We start from the raw sequence: 20,858 nt of genomic DNA on the forward strand, positions 1-20,858 counted from the left end.
CCACATGCCAAACTCATAGCGCTTCAAAACCAGCTATTCCCAAGCTGCCGAACAGATAAACAGAACCAACAAGCTTCCTGCCAGCAAACCACTCCCCATCTTCCTCTTGTTCAGCATGTACAGCTAGCTCATTTCCGATGGCAGCTCCAGCAGGAAGAGCTATTTCAGCCAGAGCACAGAAATAAGATGCCCAGAGCCCCCGACTTACTGGCTCTGCATTGCATTCAAAAAGCACTTAGAAAAAGGGCTACTGATGAAAGGAAGGGTGCTGTTATCTCCAACACGCCAAACATCTGAAAGGATGTCCCCTCCCAGACACTTCAACGTACAAAGTTCAGTTCCTTTCCTTTTTTTGTTAAGTAAAATCATCATAAAAGAAAATAAACTGTTTATTGTTTTGACCGCATACCCAGCCAGCTCCCAGATAAAATATTCCTGCCCCACCCCCACTCCAGGTTGGTCCCTGATGAGTATCTCCAATACTTCAGGTATCAATATTTCTTTCTAGAAACTGAGCTCTAGGGAGAATGAAGAAGTGAAGAAGCTTGAGAGCATTTATCAGCCTTGACAGCTTCTCTCCGCATGCAGCACTGGAAAACAATTTCATTGATGAATGGATGGGCTGTAGCTGGTCACACAGCCCTGTATCTCGCTTTCAACCTCATTACTCTTTAGAAGAGGTGCACCTTAGCAAAGGGCTTCAAAACACAGATAGGCTCACAGCAGGTAAACGTGTAGGGAAGGTGGGGGGTGTTGCTGTGTTTCAGACACACAGCTGAACCCCAGGGAGCTAGAGATGGCCATCATTGGTATTCCTGCTCGTCCAGCTGCAGAACGACATTACATCACCACCTCATACCTTCAATGTCAGCACCATAGAGCTCTGCATGATTTCACATCATCTCTGTAGCTGTTGGTATGGAGGTGAGCACACAATGAGAGCATCGAATCCCACATAATCCATTGCCGTAGAAGCAGAGGGAAATAAAGCTATATAAATCAGGCACTCAAATGACAGCCAGAACAGCCCAAGAACATTAAAGTAACAGAGAATAAGGTCTTTAAGAGGAGGAAGAAGCAAGGAAAGAAAAAGGAAAGAAGGGTGCATTGGTTCACTTCACAGCAACATCCCCTGCTCAGCTGCAATTCCACAGCCATGACATAACCAAAAATTAAATGTTATCACAAAGCTCTTGTCACTGGTGGTACAGCGGTTTCTTCTATCAACTTTCCAAGCCCCGCATTGTTTCCGATTCCAAACCAGAAAGAAGCCATAAAGAACAGGAAGCAGCTAATCTATAAGCCAAACCCAGAAGTGTATTTTCCCCCCATGGAAGAACACCACTAATGCTTAGAAAAAGCTGTAAGATCACACAAAGGGAGAGAAAGCCAGGAACCTTCTACCTGGCTCCTGAATTCTGCTCATTGACTCAATACCCCAAGAGGGGAGATTCAACACAAAGCTTTGTGCTTTTCCATACACACCCAAACCCTACTAAGTGCCAAAGCTTGACGACATGTGGGCACTTTGTCCCTGCCTCAGGTTCACCTGCTTGGCAGAAGTGTTTTCCCAGTAGCAGAGCAAATTTACCTATTGCACAGCAGAATACTCAGACACCAGGGAGTTTGCCTGCAGAAGTGATACAGTCCCTCATTTCTACCCACATCCAATGGGGCCTTGTGTGCAGGCACAGGAAGCCAGATCAGGGTTACAGCAATGAAATAACAAGAAGAAAGCTGGGTTTTACACCTGGGTCAGGGCTTGGTGCAGTTCAGGTTGCAGCAGCTCAGACACTCTGACCTCAAACCAGCAAAACAGCTCAGGTCAGCAGCAGGACAAGTTATCCTGTAACTTCAGACCTGCCTCTGCGTGGTGTTGAAAGCTGCTCACAGCCAGATCAGCATCTCTGTGCAATCACTGGGCAGCCCAGGGGGGCAGAGTGTTATGCCACCAACCCAGACAAGCCCTCCTGCCTTCCCTTGTCTGGGGACTGTGTAGCCATGACCTCAGAAGCCACAAACTTCCACTTCAGAGAGGTTCAATTAAAGGGCTGAAGCTGCACAGCTGGTCAAGGCTGGGAGAATTGCATCAGTTTTAGGGCTGCCCATGCAGGTCCTCGTGTTCAGGCCCCATTAACACAAAATAACATGGTGCTTAAAGCCACAGTTTTGCACTGTTTTTCTACTGAGGTCTTGCCTGAAAAGGACTAAGCACATAAACATGCACACTTAAGGCTCAAATCCAATTTTAAATAACCCCTGGTTTGTTGGAAAACAGCACTATCAGAAGTTTCTTTCACTCTTGTACAAGAACACTGTGCAACAAGGAACACACAAGAGCAAATCTACAGCAAGGATTTATTCAATACCGATGCAGGAAGCAGCTTCTCCAATGCACTCAAGTCTTGGTCCCCCAGCAGTTCAAAACACAATCAGTTTCTCTTTGATGTTGCTATTAAAAACACCCAACTTTTCAGTGCTGAGCTTCGGGCAGGGCGCTGCACAAAACCACAAAGCAAAGCTGAGACTGTGCATAACCACGCTACCTCTTGTGTGTAAAAGCAGATAAAGCTGAAGTCAGTCCGTTTGAATAGACTTGCAGGAGCGCACAAGGCAGCTTGTTTATTTATTTATTTTAAAGCAAAATCTCAAAGTATTTGTTCAACTCATAAGGAAAAAAAGGCAACAATAAGCTCTCCCTTGGAGTGCAGCTAAGTACCTGAACAATGAGGGGGCAACAACAGAATCTAACAGCACCCTGCTTCTCTGGGCTGTAGGGAAGAATACCAAAACACAGTGCAGGGAAGGAAGCATTCTGTAATGCTTTACAGTTCCCAGTACAAAGTGACCTCTCCTATTACTGACCCCAACCCACACACGCTGCACATTTGGACACCAAAAAATCCTCCTGCGATTTACAGATGCAAAAGAGGATGTGGTGACAACTGAGGCAGCCAAGGCTTGGCTATTAAATCAGGGATTGAAAAATGTGCAAGGCAGCAGAATTCTAAGTCACTCGGTCATAATTTCAGCAGGAAATGCTCAGTGCTTATCAACTGCTTTGAGCCGCCCCTGCTATGCTAATCCAGCAGCTCTCAGCGCCTGTGACGGTGAGGACCATTGTCAGAAATGGAGTCCTCTGACATTTGTTTTCATAGCAGCTACAGCTGGGGAAGGCATTACAGCAAAGCACCTACCTTACAGCAGAGCGCTGCTTGGATCAAGGCAGGAATTCAAGCACTGTATGTTCTGCTGCAGCTTTAGCTGCTTGGAGCCCCACAGACCAGTGCCTCTTTACTTTGTGCCACTACATCTCATCCCTTCGTGTTGACTGAGCTGTGCAGATGTTACCTGGAGCTACTACTTCTAGGCTGGGCTGTTTCTCACTTGTGGTCAGCTTACCGTCTGCAGTTATTCACACTGCGTTTCATTGGAAAAATGTAAGCTCTTCTGGACACTTGTGATACAGAGCTACCCCATCTCTCCAGGAAGACTTTGCTTCACCCATCCCACATTTCAGAAGTGCAGCATCCCCACCAACAGCACTCAGCAGCTCTGTGCTTCTGACCTTGAAAATTTCAACACAGACAGCAGCTGCAACACTGCTTGCTGTGCACAAAACTATGAAGAGAGAAGGAAGTACATTTGCTTTCATAACCTCAACTGATTGAAGCTTCTTCCCCCTCCCAATACAGACCTGGGCTGTTTTTGTTTCATCTCTAGCTAGGTATGCTGTAAGCCTTACTGCCACGTCTCCTCAGTGCTATCTTTAGATTAATAACCAGTGCTTGAGATGGATTCTCTCTCTGCATGGAGAACTACAGCAAGCCAAGAGCACTCCAGCCAAAGGGCTGCTACCCAGTCAGCATTTTGACCTTACTGGTTCCCCAGTGCTAAACACAGAAATACAGCATCAGCCTTTCTGGCTGTTGCATTTCCTGAAATGCACTTTCATCACATCTGCACCAGGAATCAGGGCTTGGTTCCTCACTCCCTGTTTGCCAACCACTTCCTCCTTCATTTATTTTTAACTTCAGTGTCTTCCAGGTCACTCTGTGGCTGCATGGACTTTCAGCCAGATGTCTTCTACTGTATTAATGGCTTTCCTTGGCTTCATAAGAAACCTGCAGTGTTCATACCTACATTTCTCTTCACAATTTCCTCTGCATTTGAAAACAGCTCTTCCAATCACCAAGTGTCCTCACCTGTGCAATCAGCAATTTGCCACTTTGGCAGTTTATCGCAAAGTGGGATTCTCCACTTTGCAAACAGGGCTGTTCAGGAACTCTCAAGCAACACATATGACAGAGGACGACCTCATTAACCACCCACCCCACCCAAAGCAAAACTACAGCCACTGGAGATTCTCTGGAGCTACAAAGCTGACTGCCATGCCCTCCTAATCTACTTCACCACTTTCACTTCAACACCAGTGATCACAATTGCACGCCACGAACTCCCATCAACTCCCTAAACACAACAGCAACACACAAAAGTAGTACAAGCAGCAGCAGAATTAGATCTGCATTAGATTAATGGGGAACGATATCCAACTCCCAACATATACAAAATGCTGGATCTTTGACAAGAGACTTCTCAAAGCCCTGATGGGTTGGCAGCAGTTGCCTGGAATCTTTCAACCTTTTAGCAGGTGTTAAAGCTGCTGGGAAAGAGCCAAGCAGTACTTTTGCCTCACTGAAGCAATCAAACCATTTGTTACATCACCCAAACACTGCAATGAGTGAGAGCAATCCTCCAGAAAGGAGTTTTGAGCAGCCCTGAGATAAGATTCCCTGAAGCGACAAAGCAAATATCTGCAACAATTCTGGTAGCTTCATGGAGCTTTTATTGAATGAAAGTAAGCAGCGCATGAACTACAAACAAAGCAGAGCAGCGCATTTGTTCAGACACTCTTACAAAGCACTCAGTAACTGTTCCCACTTAACTCCAAGCAGCATAAATCCCACCACAATACCTCCCGCAACAACTGTGTGTAAGTAAATGAGTTCTCCTTCTGTTTATAATGATAAAGGTTGGAAAGGACCACTAAGGTCACCTAGTCCAGCCACCAACCCATCCCTGCTATGCCCACAAACCACACATCCCTCAGTGCCACACACCCATGGTTCTGGCACAGTGTTCCTACCCCTTTCTGGGCAACCTGAGCCAGTGCATCACCACACTGAGAAGTTCTTCCTAATATCCAACCTGAACCTCCCACAAACCTTCTCCCTTACGGTCCATGGAAGAATCACACAGGACATCATCAGCCTTCAATGCTAAAAGAAGCTAAAGAAAGAACCTTCTGATTTAACTCCTTCCTTCCATCACCTTCAACAATGAAATCGCCAACTCAAGTTCAACTAAAGACAGAAATTAAGATGGAGCATGTTCTGAGACAGCATTTTAATTCAGCTCTGAGAACAGGTTGCCCAGATAGGCTGTGGATGTCCCATACCTGGCGGCATTCAAGGCCAGGTTGGATGTGGCTCTGAGCAGCCTGGGCTGGTAGCTGGCAATCCTGCACATAGTATGGAGTTGGAACTGGATGATCATTGTGGGCCTTCTCAACCCAGGCAATTCTATGGTAGCACTGATGGAATTAATGCAACCAGTCCTTTGAAATAGGATAATCTTACCCTGTCCAGAGTGGGGAACCTAGGATGCTCTCATGAGGGAAGCAGGAAGAAGGCAGCCACAAAATTAGATGGTGGCAACATGTCCCTGGTGCCTCTGAGATTTTAATCACACTGGCTGAGACATGGCAGTTCTACACCTCAGGCTCCACATGGTGCTTATATGGGTTGACCAACCACATGGGTTCACCTTCCTGAAGACTCATCTCCCACCACACACGTGCTCCTCCCATCTCCAGGTGATGAGGCTCCCCAACAAGATGCAAACAGAACATTCCCAGTGCACACCTCTCTACACTGTCCTCCTTATCCCATATCAGTGAGGGTATTTGCATGAGGGAAGACTTCCTGCCTAAGTTCTCCATGCCCTGCACCCTCCTTACTGACACCGTAATCCTGTTTATGACAGGCTGGTTGCTATGGAAGTGATTAAGTGGCCACAAGATTATACCTGCAGGTGAAAGATATGCAAGCAAAGGAAACCCAAGCAGTTTGCTACATTCTCTTACAGACACGACACAATCCCCATACAGTGACTGGGAGATTTAGCAGTAACAGATTTAGCAGAGGCACAGTTTGACGGTGAGGAATGGCACAGCATTAAGCTTCCTCCTAGAAAACACGTGGTTCACAGTCATACCACCAGCACCCACTAATTTTCACCAGTGCCCCACAGTGCGGCCTCAGTCACTTTCCCAGGACCCTGGAATTTTTTTTCCTGCTCTCAAAATGCTCTCTTTAGTCCAACAATCACAGTGAAAGAAGAGACAAGAGCCTATAACCAAGCTCTGCATCTTTAACCCCCCTTTTGTTGATTACTGTCTTTTATAAAGCAAGGATTCAGGGAGCAGAGAGAGGCAGATCTGACACACAGTGACATGCATGACTAACCCAGCCTGAGCAAGCAGGGCAGGATGAGAACGTGCCTGGAATGCAAAACTCTGCTTGGGAGCTATTACCAGGGGCACAAGGAGAGGGGCTGGCTGGAAGTTACATGTGTGACTGTGAGGAATGCAGCCCAGGCAACCTGCAGACCCCAGTCCTGATACCAGCAATCATAAAGGACACTTTTCTGCTCACTAAACTGACTGTCACACTACCATTTGCAGAAGCTGTATGTAAGAGTGTCATGCTCACAGCACATGGGAGGCAGGCTCTCTGCTGACCAGCCCATGTGCAGATGCACTGAGTACTCAGGACAGACCGGTGGCTTGTTGGAAGGCAGCAGTGAGTCAGAAGCTGAATGAGAACATGTCTAAAGCAGAAGTCTTGCACAACTAGTTTTGCTATCAGAGATATGTCTTACACATTGGTGGGCAGGAAGAACTAACCACTAAGATGTCAGTGGTGCCTTCTTAGAACCCTTAATTTACTGCACCAAGTAAACAAGATTACTCTTAGCAAAGACAGCACAAATCAACCTAATGTAGTTATTAAGTGCTGAAAGTCCTGCCCATGGGTTATACCTGCAGAACTACATCTCATTCACTGAATGTGCTGCTGTTCTGATCCCAGATGACACCTTCCCCTGGCTGTGCTCCATTGCCATCAGCAGAGAGCGACTCAGACACCAGGCAGCCTTGAGCTGCAGTATTTCTGAGCACTGGGAACACGTGAAGAGGTGGATCGGTCACAGGCAAAAGACAACAGCTAATAAAAAGCTATTTAATGTACTTGGGGACCGTAGTAAGACAAACAACGTTCTTGGAAAATCAATATTTTATTGAGGGAAAAAATTAACAGCAGGCAACTGAATTTTAACAGACACCAACAGAAGCAATGCAAACAGCAAAGAAGAGGAAAGGGCACCTGAGTGAGGCATGCATGTGACCCAGCAGCATCTGCCTCACTAAGAACTTCAGGGTTAAGAAAGATGTACAGGGACAAGAAGAATTACCGCTCCAATGGGGATTAGGGTAAGGAGATCCCCATACCTTGTTTCTCATCATCTGCTGGGAGAGGATGCAAGTTCACACAGCACATCCCTTCCTCCTTCCCCCATAACCTCCACTCTGCCCAAGGCTAAAGCTGCACTAATAAAAACAGCAGAGCTGCAGTAAACTGTCCAGCCTCGTTACTTACACCTCAGCAGCGTGCTCCCAGCATTACTAACACACTGCCTCTCCCAGAGCTGCCTGCTCACACAGCACTGGGAACACATCCTCAAGCACTGCGTGTCCACAGCAAGAATTTCCTCAATGGGACTGGATGGATTTTGTAGTCATCACCTTTAGTTCACCCTTTAATTTAAGGTGTTTACAAAGCTTTGGAAAAGCAAGTCCATCAGCACACCAAGCCTGGCCCAGGAGATGGTCTTGAGGTCAACCAGGACTTTTGCCTTGTTATACTTACTGGAACAAAAGGCTATTTCAGTGTTGGCAATTGGTTGCTGCCACCAGCCTGCCTACTTAGGCGGATGCCACATCTGTAGTACAATACGCAATAACTTCCCTGCATGTATAATAAACTGGACCTCAGCATAGGCTGGAGCCCTGCCCCAACCAGCTCCACTGCTAAGCCCATACACCCACATGAAGGATGAGAGCCCATACAGGCTGCAGGGAGGGAAGGGAGGACACAGAAAACATAGGTCACATTTTGAACCAGCACAAGGCACACAGAAATCATTGAGCAGTGTTTTGAGAACAACACTCTCAGCCAAAGTAAAGGTTTCTGTTTAGCCACAGGAGAAGTGTCAAGTAAATCATTCTGTCCTCGCTGGATGTGCTAGTGCTGCTTCCCACTACATCCAGACTGAAAAAAAAAGACCAACACAGATGATTCTCTTTTCTCTGCCTCCTAATGTAATTAGGAAGTTTCCCTTTTAAGGGAACACGTACACTTGTCATTATGAATGGGGTAACTCTGATGTTGGCTTGTGTAATTACTGCTGTCCACTGCAATCCAAGGTATTGACTCTAACCTTACTCAAGTTCAGATTCTAAGAAAAGAAAACATCCAATCTTTTTAGCTGTGTCTGTCTAAGCACTGTGACAGCCAACTATCTCCACCACAGCCTCATTCTGGGCCTCTGCCTTTCAGCATTGCTCACACTTGTCAGCCTATCAATCTGAAGCTACACTGGGATCCTGTTCTCGGGGTCTACCACTGCACTCAGCAATCTGAACTACAAGTAGAGTTGCAATGGGTAGAAACAACAACTCCTTCTGAAGGATTTTTAACCTTCCATCCAATTCTCCTTCTCCAAAATTACCAGAAGTACAGACTTCTCAGGCCCAAGTCATGTGTATGTGGCCCTAACAACTACTTAGTTCTGAAAGCTTCCTTCCTCCTCTCAAAAACAGGAAGAGACGACCACACGATGCAAGTTTACCATCCATTTTCATGCCCCAGAAGACTCGAGAAAAAACACCTGGTACTTTTTGTTTTAGAACACTCAGCTGCTTCCCAATTCCAAGCAGCAAAACAAGCTGTGTGTGCAAAGCCAGCAAGCAGCTTGTTAGATTCTTACTGGAAAAGTAGAATTCCAGAAGGAACTGGTTTGATTAGAAGATATTTGCACAAGTTATTACATTTTCTCTCCTTCTATCTTCACTTGCAAGTTATCTGATGACACCTTCCCCAAAAAGCAGCACATCAGGGCAGCTCCACCCTTTCCTCTTCATGAGCACCACAAGGTCTGATGCAGCAGGTCACACACTGAGCGTCTCAGCTGCTCCTTTCATTGCTTTACCCATCCAAAAGCAAACCAAGAGCTCACCAGGGGTGTGTTCCCCAAAACGCAGATTTCTACAATTGATGCAGCACCGTTTATCACAACTACAATTGTTCCCATGCACTGAGAATTACAAGCCCATAGCTGGGCATCCAATTAAAGAAGGAATGAATAAATGAGTTTTACCAAAGGTTTTCAAGTCACCATTCTAATTTGCACCCTAAGTCAGCAGAAGGGCTTTCTCTTCTCCTGGTCCCTCCATCACAACCCAGTGCAGCACATCGCTGCCACTCAGGCCTTACAGCCAGAGCAAAACCCATAGCAAGAGGCCTGGGCCATTTGGACAGCTGAGTGTAGCCATCACAAATCACACAGCAGTCCAGCAGTGCAAGAGAGCAGCCAGGCCCAGGGCAGGATGCACTGAGCGCTGCCTCCACCACTTCCATTCATCCCAGCCCCAACCCCCAGCTCTAACAATTGCAGTTCAGTGCCGGGCTCCCAAGGAGGCAGAAATTGAAAACACGTTTCCATTGAAGCACAGCTTGAATTTCATGAATTCCATTACTCTCAACTTTCTCAGCATTTCCTGGAGTGAATACTGTAAAACAGGAGAGAAAGGGGAGGAGGAATGGGCAGGGAAAGAGCCCCATCCCACCCCCCTACAGCAGCCAGAGAGGGGGTGTGGGGGCACTGCCAGCACACAGCAACAGGGGGAAGGGCTGCTCCTAGGGAGGAAGGGATAGTTCAGCATAAGCTTAGAGGAAGGAAAGCAACACACCACAAAAGTGCCAGAGGCCTCAGGAACAGTAAAAGTCATCTGTTATGAGTGCTCAAACAACAGAGCTGCAGGGTGAATCCAGATGCAAAGAGCAACAATTGCAACAACGGGAAAGGAAGGCACATTGTGATCCCATTGCTCCCAGCAGCCATAGCCAGCCTCACTGGAAGCCTGGGAGCACTGTGAGGCTGCAGGAAAACCCATCCCAAGCAGCACACCTAATGCATAGCGAGGTACTGCTCTACCCATCAATATGCCAATGGACACTGAAACAACTATAATTGCCAGAAACAACAGCACTGAGCAATAAGATGGTTTTTTTTCTTTTTTCCTCATGCACAACTATAACCCAATTTACCTTGGGATTATTCAAGTTTGCTAATTAACACCCAGCAGATAACTCTGCTACCATTACCCATACCCAGACCCCCTTCCTCTCCCACAGCCTGCCCTTATCTGAGGGGCATTACATCATCTGCCAGAGCCCTCTTGTAACAGACACCATTATGCAACTCAAGTGCCTCCATTTGGTTTTTGGAGTTATTTTGAATTTCAGTGTTGAATAGCAGGCTTGTTTAAATTCACCGCATGAACAGGCGGCGTTTTATAGACTGAAAAGGGTGCCCATGCACAGACACCAGCACTGGCATAACAACACATCTGAATGTGGTGCACATTTGTGAAACATCCATTCTCCACATGCCAGGTTCTCCCCTATCCAGGAATAAGCCTGGCATTGTTAGGACTGATCAGTGCTATCTTTCATTCCTTATTTCACCCTGCAAAGCACTTTGGTGCATGTGCAGCACTGCTCTGGGATTGACCAGGCAGAGCCAGCCCGTAGCACTGAGCAAGAAAACCCCGACCTGAACTACAGCTCCAAGGATGGGGGTGAAGGGACAGCTCTTCCCCCCCAGTTGGTTGCAGTGCTGCTCTCACCACTGAAGTAAAACACGCTTAGTTGTTCAAATGGTAACTCCAAAAAAGCCCAGCACATCTACATCTGCCAGAACCAACAAGCCCAGGGCCATGGAAAAGCAAAAGTCGTTCAAAATGTTACCATCACCTCCAAGTACACAGAGATAGGAAGCAACACAAGTATCAAGTCTGAGTCACCTTGACCTCCCTACCCACACATTGCATGCTAGCCTCCCCCTCCAGCTCTTTCAGCAAGAGAACAGCAGCCCTAAGCACACACAGATGACTGCTTTACAGAAACATGCACATTTGTGGCTCACCAAAGCTCACAGTGATGAGAACAGACTTGAAACCCTACAAGTTGGTCACCACTAGAAAGCTAAAGAGGGAAAAAAGAAGTTTAATCTTAAAGACTTAACAGCATGAAAGTGTGCTGGGTTTGGTTTTTCTATATAGGATAAGATGGGGAAAGAAGGAAGCATCAGCAGCACCCTGCTGCACAGTGACTATTTGCTGGGCACCCACTGACCTTTCGTGGTGTGGCTCTCTCTCATTTGTGGATACATGTAACCAACTCCTGGTTTCTCACTACAGTAACACAAGTTTTCTCAGCCACTTTTTTTTAAGGCTGCCATCCAAGTGCATCCCCAGGACAGCAAGTCCTGCATGACCTCAATCTTCCTTTGACGTTTGCTCACCTGTCTTGTTAATCATCATCTCCAACGAGCAGGAGGTAGGATGGCACACTGAGCAGCAGACAGCCTTGCTCAGAGGGCAGCAGTTATGGGGTGTTGTTTAATTATTTGAGACAACCCTTCAGCACACCAGCACATCCGAGAGTATTTTAAGCCCTATCCATGTCTCAAGAGCACACAAGCTGGTTTAGAAAGTTCAGTCCAGAAGGTGATGGTGGTATGTTCCAAAGTTACTCAAGCCCTGTCTGAATCTCAAAGCAAAGAAATTCCCAGACACCACGTCCCTTCCCCCAGCGATGGGAACCTCGCTCAGCTGAAACCAAGCCAAATTCTCCTACCCGCTCAAGGGGAATGGGAAATCTCAATGTAACTGGTAGAAAGCTTACTGCTAAAAGACAAAACAGAGACCAGAGGAGAGCTGACAGTCATCAGGAGCTTAGTTAGGAGGGCTTTGCACTACTAAGTGTGCGGGTGGGTGGGAACTAGCAGGAAAGAGGTGTAAAATTAGGCTTGTCCTGGAAGAAAGAGCAGGAAAAGAAAAGGGAAAAAGAAAAGAGGGGAAGAGAAAGATGCCAGAGGTCTGGAGGCACCCACCCTTCAGCTGCCCAAAGATGCTGCATCAAGAAACATGATGTACGAAGGCATAAAACCTTTGTCTCATTCTCAATAGGCAGATTTTTGTTTACAGGTTCAAAAATAAATCTAATCCAAAATACAAGTGAGAGAGATAAAGAAGAGTTGTGCGCAGCTCCCTTAATCCACATTCAAAGCCTTGGGATTAAGACAGAGGAAAGCACCTGACTTCCACCCTTAATCTCCAGCCATGCCTAATGAGATATGTTCTGGGTGAGAACTTCTCACTTTCCCTAATAATGAAAAATAAGCAGCAATAAATTCCACACCAACATCTGCTTGAAGCACTGCTTGCTTTACTGGATAAACGTTTGCACAAAGGCTTTTTGTTAACTGGAAGAGTGTGGATTCACCTCCCCTCAAAGAAAAAAAGGCATTAAGAATCAAGGAGAGAAAAAAAAGAAGATGAAATGAACCATTTGATTTCCATGGTCCTTTCTGCAGAACACCAGTGATGGGGCTTTGTATCCAGACACCAAAGGGAAGCTTCCTAAGCAGCTGCATCGCTTTGGTGGCAAACTAATTTCAGAGAACCTCATCTGCATTTCCTGTTCCTGCTCACTCTGCTTTGAAAGCAAAGTCAAAACGCAAAGTTCTTGAGCAGCATTTGCTGCAAACCAACAGACACCTGTGTGTACACCAGCATAACACACCTGCAGCACGCAGAGGAGGATGCAGCACCTAACATCTACATTGTACTTCAGACCTAATCAGGAGACACAGGCCGCTTAGAAAACCAACCCAACAGGATTTTCAACAGGACAAGTGGTTTCAGTGCCAAGGTGCCAGCAGCTGCCCACTGTGTGAGCAGAGCAATGGTTTTAGCACTGGTTCAACTGGTGCAGCTGACAGCAGCATGATGCTGCCCCAAGCCAGGCACAGCATTACAGTCTCCTAGCACTGGGAAGTTCAGCAGGGCTGGCAACAGCTTCTCTGCACAGGATTAATACTTCCAGGATTCTACACACACAAAGCAAACAGTTTCCACTTCTGCACACCCTCATCTCCTTCCCCCACAAGGCATCCCACATTTCTCCAAGCCATCCTTTACCTCTGTGCACACTCAGTTTTACTAAAGCCATACATTTAGAACTGTTGCTCTCTGACCAGAGGGCAGCGATCCACAGTCAGGGTTTCCAGAAACTGTGAGCTCTCAGGAGACCATCTGAAAACGTAGCAGCACAGCATGGGTCAGCAAAATAGTACGGCTGCAGACAGAAAGCTGGCAGAGGTTGACTTCTTTCCCTGTCTGTATACCATATGCTGCTGTGCAACTGGATGTATGGTATACAGAAACCCTTCTTCGCCTTACTTCGGTAAATCAACCATCAAAAACTGTCTTAGTTTCACATTTCTTGGTCAGCCATTGTGATGCAGTTCCCTTGGATCAAACAGGCCAAAATGGGGCTGATGTGAGGTATGAGCACACGGTTACTCACGCGACCAACACTGATGAGAAAAGGGAAGCTTGGATTTACCATTAGTTCTTCAAAATCCGAAAGCAACTTCAGTGTAATTAGAAAACATTGGATTCTGCTAACCAGGGTCACCTAACCTTTCTAAAAGTGTGAAGAAACGAATGCTGCAGTGGGATGCTGATCAGGCTTTGGAAGAGGTCCAACCGTTCCCTTCAGCCTGACCCCCCTTCAGAAAGGCCCGTTACTCGCTGACTGGGAGCCAACTAGACAAGAACACGTCATCCAGCTTGACTGAGACACATGTTCCCAATTTACAGAAAGACTCTGGGTTTCAGCATTGAAATAGGACGCCAGTACAGTAGAGGAAGTTCTAAAACAATCTCTCTAATCCAAGTTTTTTGGCAGTTCAGGCTTCACCGTGGTTCCCCAGCCAAGAAATTACTTCCAAAGACGACATTAGCTGTTATGCACAGGGAAAGAGCCTCACTGAGCCAGCAAGTACCTGACAGAATTAATTCCGTGCTGAACCCCTGCCTGCCCATTCAAACACACATGCTATGGATGAGAGTCTGCAAGCCAACAAAAAGCAGCACCCTTAGACCTACAGAGCCCCTTGTACTGCTTGGTCCCCCAGCACACCAAATGGGGAGAAAAACATACTACTACATAATAGCAACAAGCAATGCATGCAAAGAACCTCCTGGGTGACAACACCAGATAGACCATCACAAAAGCATGGACTGGAGCACAGCCCTGTTCTTATCCTTGTTACCTTCAGCATAGCTGTCTGTGCTTCTGAACTGGTGGGAATCTATCATCCAGGCTTTTTCCCCCATGCACATACAGCTTCCCCTGCACCTACACACACCCTGTGTGCAATAGAAGCAGCACTGTTAGGATGCAAGGAAAGAACTTGAAAGATGAGCTGGAGAGCTTTGCTCTCCTCTGGTCTGCTCCACACAGAGCCCACATTTACACAGATTCAGGTCAACTCTGCCATTTTGCAGCGGTTAAGAAGAGCAGAAGTTTAAGCCCAGGTACTCCACAGCTCAGCTTCTTGCAGCCTCTTTTCCTCTTCACTGTTTATAGAGCACTTCTCAGCTCACAGTGAGATGTAAGAGCCATAGAGGAGCATTCCAAGTTCCTTTCGTGCAGGTACCAAAGGCCCATCTCCAACAACTACCCCTATATTCACTGTGCACCTTCCAGCATGTGACCTCTGCAGTGCCTTAACCAGCTCCCAGAAATAAAGTGAATTCAGTGCTATGCCATAAATCACAAACAACAGGTTAAGTCAGTGACACCAGCAGTCTAAGGAACACCTTAACTTTCCAATTGAGTTAATCAGAAAGTGGACAGTGCTGCTGCAATGGCCATCATCTGTTCAGCAGCAAAAGGCACAGAAACCAGAACTGTCAGAGGGAACACAGGCTGTGCTCCATTTTTACATTCCCTTCACTCCAGAGTTTGTGACTCACTACACAATGAAAAGGCTTTGCAGAGCACTGCAGTATGACTCAGATGAGAATACAGCCAGAACAAAACTGTTCATATCAAGATATCTTCAATTCCAGTGACTCACGGGAGGGCAGGGAAAAGAACTGGAGAGATGAGCCACTCTGTAGGGATGGCTCTATGGAGCAGCACATGGAGGCAGCTCTGATGGGATCACCAAACACACCAGCCGCAGATGTGAGGGATCACAGCTCACCCGGGGCTGAAGCTCACCTGCCTTTCCCCCAGTAGGGAAGATGCCCTCAGATTGTCAAGAGGGAAGCCAACCATCTGAAGGCCATGCATATACATATATTGAAACAATCCAGTCCTGGTGGGAGGATTTGTTCTGCTCCTGCACACAGTGTTCTAACCTAGCACAACATGATACGCAGCGGGAGAAGATAAGAAGTAAATAATCCCTGGAGATGGCATTTCAGAGAGCAACTCAAGGTGAAGGAGGTACATGGTCAGAGCCCCCAGCTGCACCAACCCCAGCCCTTGGGGCAGCATCACCATAAGCACTCCTCGAGCTCTCAGAGCAAAGAAGGCCCTTGGTTGGGGCACCACACACACAGCTGCCTCCAGATGGGCCATGCACAGCAGTGCACTGCTTTGTAGAATGGGGCTGCGTGGGACAGAACTGCTGTTAGGTCTTGGTCCTCACAGATGGACCCAAGAGACACAAAGACCTGGATATCTAACACTGACAGTGTGTGTTTAACTATGAAATAGATGCACTTCGGAGAGGTTTCAGGGGACAACAGCGTGTCTGCTGCTTCAGTGGAATAGAGGCTCAGGCATTACAGTAATCCTTGACGTGTAGAGGTTACATCCCGGTACATCTGTACCCTCCTCACCCACGGCACGTGGCACTCCAACAGGTGACAAGACACCACCTGCATCCACCTCCCTGGATCTCACATTTTGTTCAGAGACTCCGATATCAAAATTCATATACTATCCTCACAACAAAGAGGGCGGGCTTTCACTAAGAAGTTCCTAAAGAAAACAGTGCTTTACAAAGGAAGCGATGTTTTCCCCTCTCTCATGAGCTTGGAAATCTCCTGAGAACCAGAAAGGACACACTGCTTCCTTCCTCACATGGAATCAGAATGAGAATGGATATAGTGACCCGCTGTATGCCTGTTTAATGACAGCACTCACTACTCTATCGCTTTAAGTCATGGAAACTTGAAGGTATTTTCAGTTTAGCAAAGGTAATATCGATATTGAAGCCAGGGACTCTCTGTCCTTTCCCATTCCCATACATTCCCAGTGAGCATCCCCCACTGACCTCACACTGACAGCTCACATCACAGAATGAGGGCATCAAGCACAAAAAACAGAGCAGAAAACAAACACAAGCACAAACTGGGCCAACTCATGAGACCTCTAAAGAAGGGAGCTATAAGCAGGATTTGAATCAAGAAGTGGACTGCCTTATATTCACAATTTTATATGATTCCACCTCCATAGCGTGACAGGTTCCTAAAGAGAAAGGGAAACTATGGCAGCACCGGCTGCAGGCAGAGCAGGGGATGCAGATTCATAATAAAACAAATGGGCAAAAAAAGACAGAATTCAGAACAATTTGAAGCATGAGAGAACACTCAGCATTACAGTCCCCACTCCCGGATTAAGCTGCCCTGTTTCACTGCCTTAGAATTAATCTATATGGCTACAAACTCCAGCGCCAACTCACAGCAGCGCTGTTATATAAGCACAGCACTGATAACACTGCCTGCATTGCTGGAGCTGTCGGCCATCCTTCCCAGCACTGAAACAGGCAAAGCTGCTATTCACACCGTGCTCCCAAAGACAGACCCTGCAGGAATCCAGACGTTTGGCTTGGGATTTGATAAGACATTTTCTTTTGAGATGATGCTCAGCCCGAAAAGGCCATTGGCTGCCATGAGTCCTGAACAGCATCGCAGGAAGGGCAGCACTGCACTGCACGGAGGAGGAGAAAGCAGAAGTGCAGATGTGATTACAGCAGGAAATTTATCTGAGCAACGAGCACAACTGCAGGGAGCTCCTGGGGCCATCCAGGTGAAACCCACACACCTGCAGAGCACCCAAAGGTCACACGGCACAGCCGGCTGTGAACTCTGAGCTCATGCAGCCCCCCATACCCCTCCCATAACGGGGCACAGCGGGCTGCCTGCGGCCCACAGCCCTGCGTGGCCATATTGAGCCCCATCAGCCAGGGGAGCCACAGCAAGTTGACGCACAGAAGCCCCAAATGCTCCAACTGGGTCAGTATTGTGCACTGGTTATTGGTTTAAAGAGGTTTCTCAGCATCCCCGCATCGCCCCCGGCACATCCCGCTCTCGTTCTGCTCCGGCATCATCCCGCAAAGCCGCGCTCCTGCAGCACCGCCCGCACCTTCACTGCCGCGGCTGCAGCTCCAGGACGGCTCGAGTCCGCTTCCCAAAGCAAAATGGTGCAGCCAACCAAACAACCAACCCCGGCGGCCGCTGCACTGCGAGGCGGCGCGGTGCCACCGCAGCCCGGCTCCGAACCGAGACGGCACCGCGATCAGCGCAACCACGCGGCCAACCGAGCGGCACCGAACCGCCCGGGAGACACCGACCCGGCGGCATCGGGGCACGGAGCGGGGAGAGGATCCCCCCCCAACCCCCATGCGGACAGAGGGGGACGCAGCCCCGCAGCCCCCGTCGGGGCGGCCCCTCTTCGGCACCGCTCTCACCTGCTGGTACTCGGCGTCGTCCGGTCGGAAGTCGGCGGCGGTGAGCTCCCAGCGCAGGCTGAGATGCGGCAGGCGGTGCAGCAGGCTCACCCACCAGGGCGGCGAGTAGCTGACCCCCGCCATACCCGCCTCATTCACCCCGAGCCGCCGGCCATGCAGCGCTCCGTGCCGCCGGCTGGAACCGCGCCTCACCTGCGGCCCCGCATGGCCGGCTCCCCCGCCTCCCTCTTCCCCCTCCCGCCGCTCCGCTCGCTCCCTCTTTGTTCGCCGAGAGGCTCCGCCACCCCCGCTCCTGTCGCCGCCCTCCCGCTCCCATTGGAGCCGCCGCGCTCCGCCCAGGCTCCGGCGGAGGGGAGGGAAGGGAGCTGCCCCCCCGTGTTGGGCTGCGGGTCCACCTGTGTTGGGCTGTGCGGGATGCTCCGCTCCTCCTCTGACCCCCACGGCAGAGTTCGGACCTGAGCTGAGGTCACCTGGCACCGAGCGCTGCACCATTCACCTCTCTCGGTCCCCAACCCAAAAGTGTCAGTGCTTCAGTAATTCTCGCAGATGAGGACCCAGCTGACAGCTCTGAGCCCCCACAGGGCGCCATCCCCACCACTGTAAGAGCTTTTTGACCAGGGCAGGATTCTCACCTGGGTGTTATTAACAGCTACAATGAAATCTGAGCGCTCACAAAGAACATCGGGTCCAACATCAGAGCTCACAGCGCTGTGTGCACAACCGTGAGATAAACAGGGATACAACACAGAACCCCTCTGCTCCTCCGGCCTCCTGCAGCAGCACAGCAGAACAGCCCGTTTTCTGTTCTATTTTTCCTATCTCATGGTTCCTGCCAGGATGAGGGAATGATGTTATGCTCTGCAATACCTCACCTCCAGTTCAAACAACCCTAAGACAAGGACCTCTGCATCAGCCACCGATGCCACAGTTGAATCAGTTCAATGCTAAAGTGCTCCGGGGTGGAATCTGCGCTGCAGATGTTGCTGCTGCTGTGAGGCTCTGGATGGAAACTCCCAGTCAGGCCGTGTGTCCAAGTGCCTTTGTGAGCCTTGTGATGGACATGGAATAAAAGCAGATGCAGCAGCCACTCAACACGGAGCTCTCATGTGACAGCTGTGATGTAAATCAAACTGAATGAAACGTTTCGGGATGAATGGCAGAGAAAGCTGGATGCCATTAACAGGGGTGTCAGCAGCAGCGGCAGGATGAGGCCCTGCATGGGGTGGGAGTAAGTAGGGAAAGGAGCTGCCTCACAGCACCCCTTGCATGCCCCTCACTGCCATTCAAAGCAGAGACAGCTGGATTAAATTAGAGCAGAATGAGGATTGGGGATTAGAGAGAAACAGAAGCATCACAGCAGTTTTAATTTCGATCCCATAGTTGTCGATAATGATGTGGGAAAACCTGGAAATAAATTCAGCAAATTGGGAATAAAAGACAAAGGACAGGATCCAGCTCTGCTCATGGTGGGGCACAGCAGCCTGTTGTACCATGTCAGGATGCACTGTCTGCCTTTCTTACACGTCTCCTATCTCTCATTGGATTCCATTCAAGGTAACCCTTGATTACATGACAACACCCCACTTAGCAAGGCTTCCATCCACAACTACAGCTGCCTTTTCCCTCCCAGCACAAGACCATCAGTCTGAGAAAACACCCCTAGAAAATGTCTCTTTTCCACTCTTCAAAAGCTCCTGACTTCAGATCATTGAATCACAGAATGGCCTGGGTTGCAAAAACCCACAGATCTCATCCAGTTCAACCCCCTGCTGTGTGCAGGGTCACCAACCAGCAGCCCAGGCTGCCCAGAGCCACATCCAGCCTGGCCTTGAATGCCTGCAGGGATGGGGCATCCACAGCCTCCTTGGGCAACCTGTTCCAGTGCGTCACCAGCCTCTGGGTGACAAACTTCCTCCTAAGAGCCAACCTAAACCTCCCCTGTCTCAGTTCAAGACCGTTCCCAGATGCAACCAGAGCGCCTTTAGTAACAGTCACCCCACAGCCAGGGCTCTTTTTACTCACCACGTGAAGTAATTCCAATTTTAATGCACTGTGAAGCCAGGAACCTCCTGCCTGTCAGCCCTGGCATGTGTTAGGAAAGGTTTTAGCCAACAATATGGATTTAAGAGTGCCAGAGCCAGCAGGTGGATGGCCAGGCCTTGTGGGTGCTAACAAACAGCCAATAACCAACATTAAACAACCAAAAGAAACAGTAAGAAAAGGTTAATTCTGTCATTTCCAGCCCTGAGGCAGCGCTCTCCTTCTCTCATCTTCTACCAGTGTGAGATCCAGGGAAATGGGTGGGAGATGTGGAAATCCTATTGCAAAAGCACCTGCCCGCTCCTTTCCCCAGAGAGCTACACGCAGAACATTCTATTATTTAGTTAATTGCAAAGAAACAATTACAAAGGAACTTGGCAAATTCTCCTCTAATCACAGCAAGACCCAGCGCAGCTCAGTAAGTTCAGCAAATTAGCAAAGAAGTGAATATAAAAAGGAAAGAATAACGCAGCTCAAACTGCACTTTGTTCGCTTGTTTTGTCAGTCAGTCGTTTGTGTTTAATTATTTAAGATACTTCTGCATAACATTCTGGTACATTTTGTATCATAATAAAGGTTTGTTAGCACAGAAAAGCTGTGCTGGGCTATTGAGAACTGCCAATTCCGTGTGTGGATTGTGGAGTGTCTGCTAAGGAAATATATCCAGGTTGGCCAGCCAGGCTGTGCCATTCCTTGTGTAAGACACCAATAAGGGTGACTGCTTCACAGTGACAGCACTAAGCTGATGTGTGGACAGGATGTTCTAACCTGTAGCACAGACTTTCGTGATCAACCCCCAAGTTTATGTAACGCTGCTTTAATTTTGTGTATATAACTAAAGGCCATTTAATATATAG

At 48.3% G+C, this 20,858-nt stretch overlaps 1 protein-coding gene across 3 annotated transcripts in view; it reads right to left on the reverse strand.

Moving 5' to 3' along the window:
• TTYH3 (tweety family member 3) overlaps positions 1-18,198 on the reverse strand; it is a 70,320-nt gene extending 52,122 nt beyond the window's left edge. For all 3 annotated transcript variants that reach the window (XM_015876786.3, XM_015876785.3, XM_015876783.3), the window contains exon 1: positions 17,962-18,198. In XM_015876786.3, coding sequence (XP_015732272.1) covers positions 17,962-18,084 — 123 coding nt within the window. In that variant the 5' untranslated portion in view covers positions 18,085-18,198. The remainder of the gene's footprint in view (positions 1-17,961) is intronic.
• Positions 18,199-20,858: the final 2,660 nt, after the last annotated feature.

The sequence above is a fragment of the Coturnix japonica genome, chromosome 13 (genome assembly GCF_054131305.1).
Source record: "Coturnix japonica strain WE chromosome 13, WE-NBRP24, whole genome shotgun sequence".
Taxonomy (NCBI): domain Eukaryota; kingdom Metazoa; phylum Chordata; class Aves; order Galliformes; family Phasianidae; genus Coturnix; species Coturnix japonica.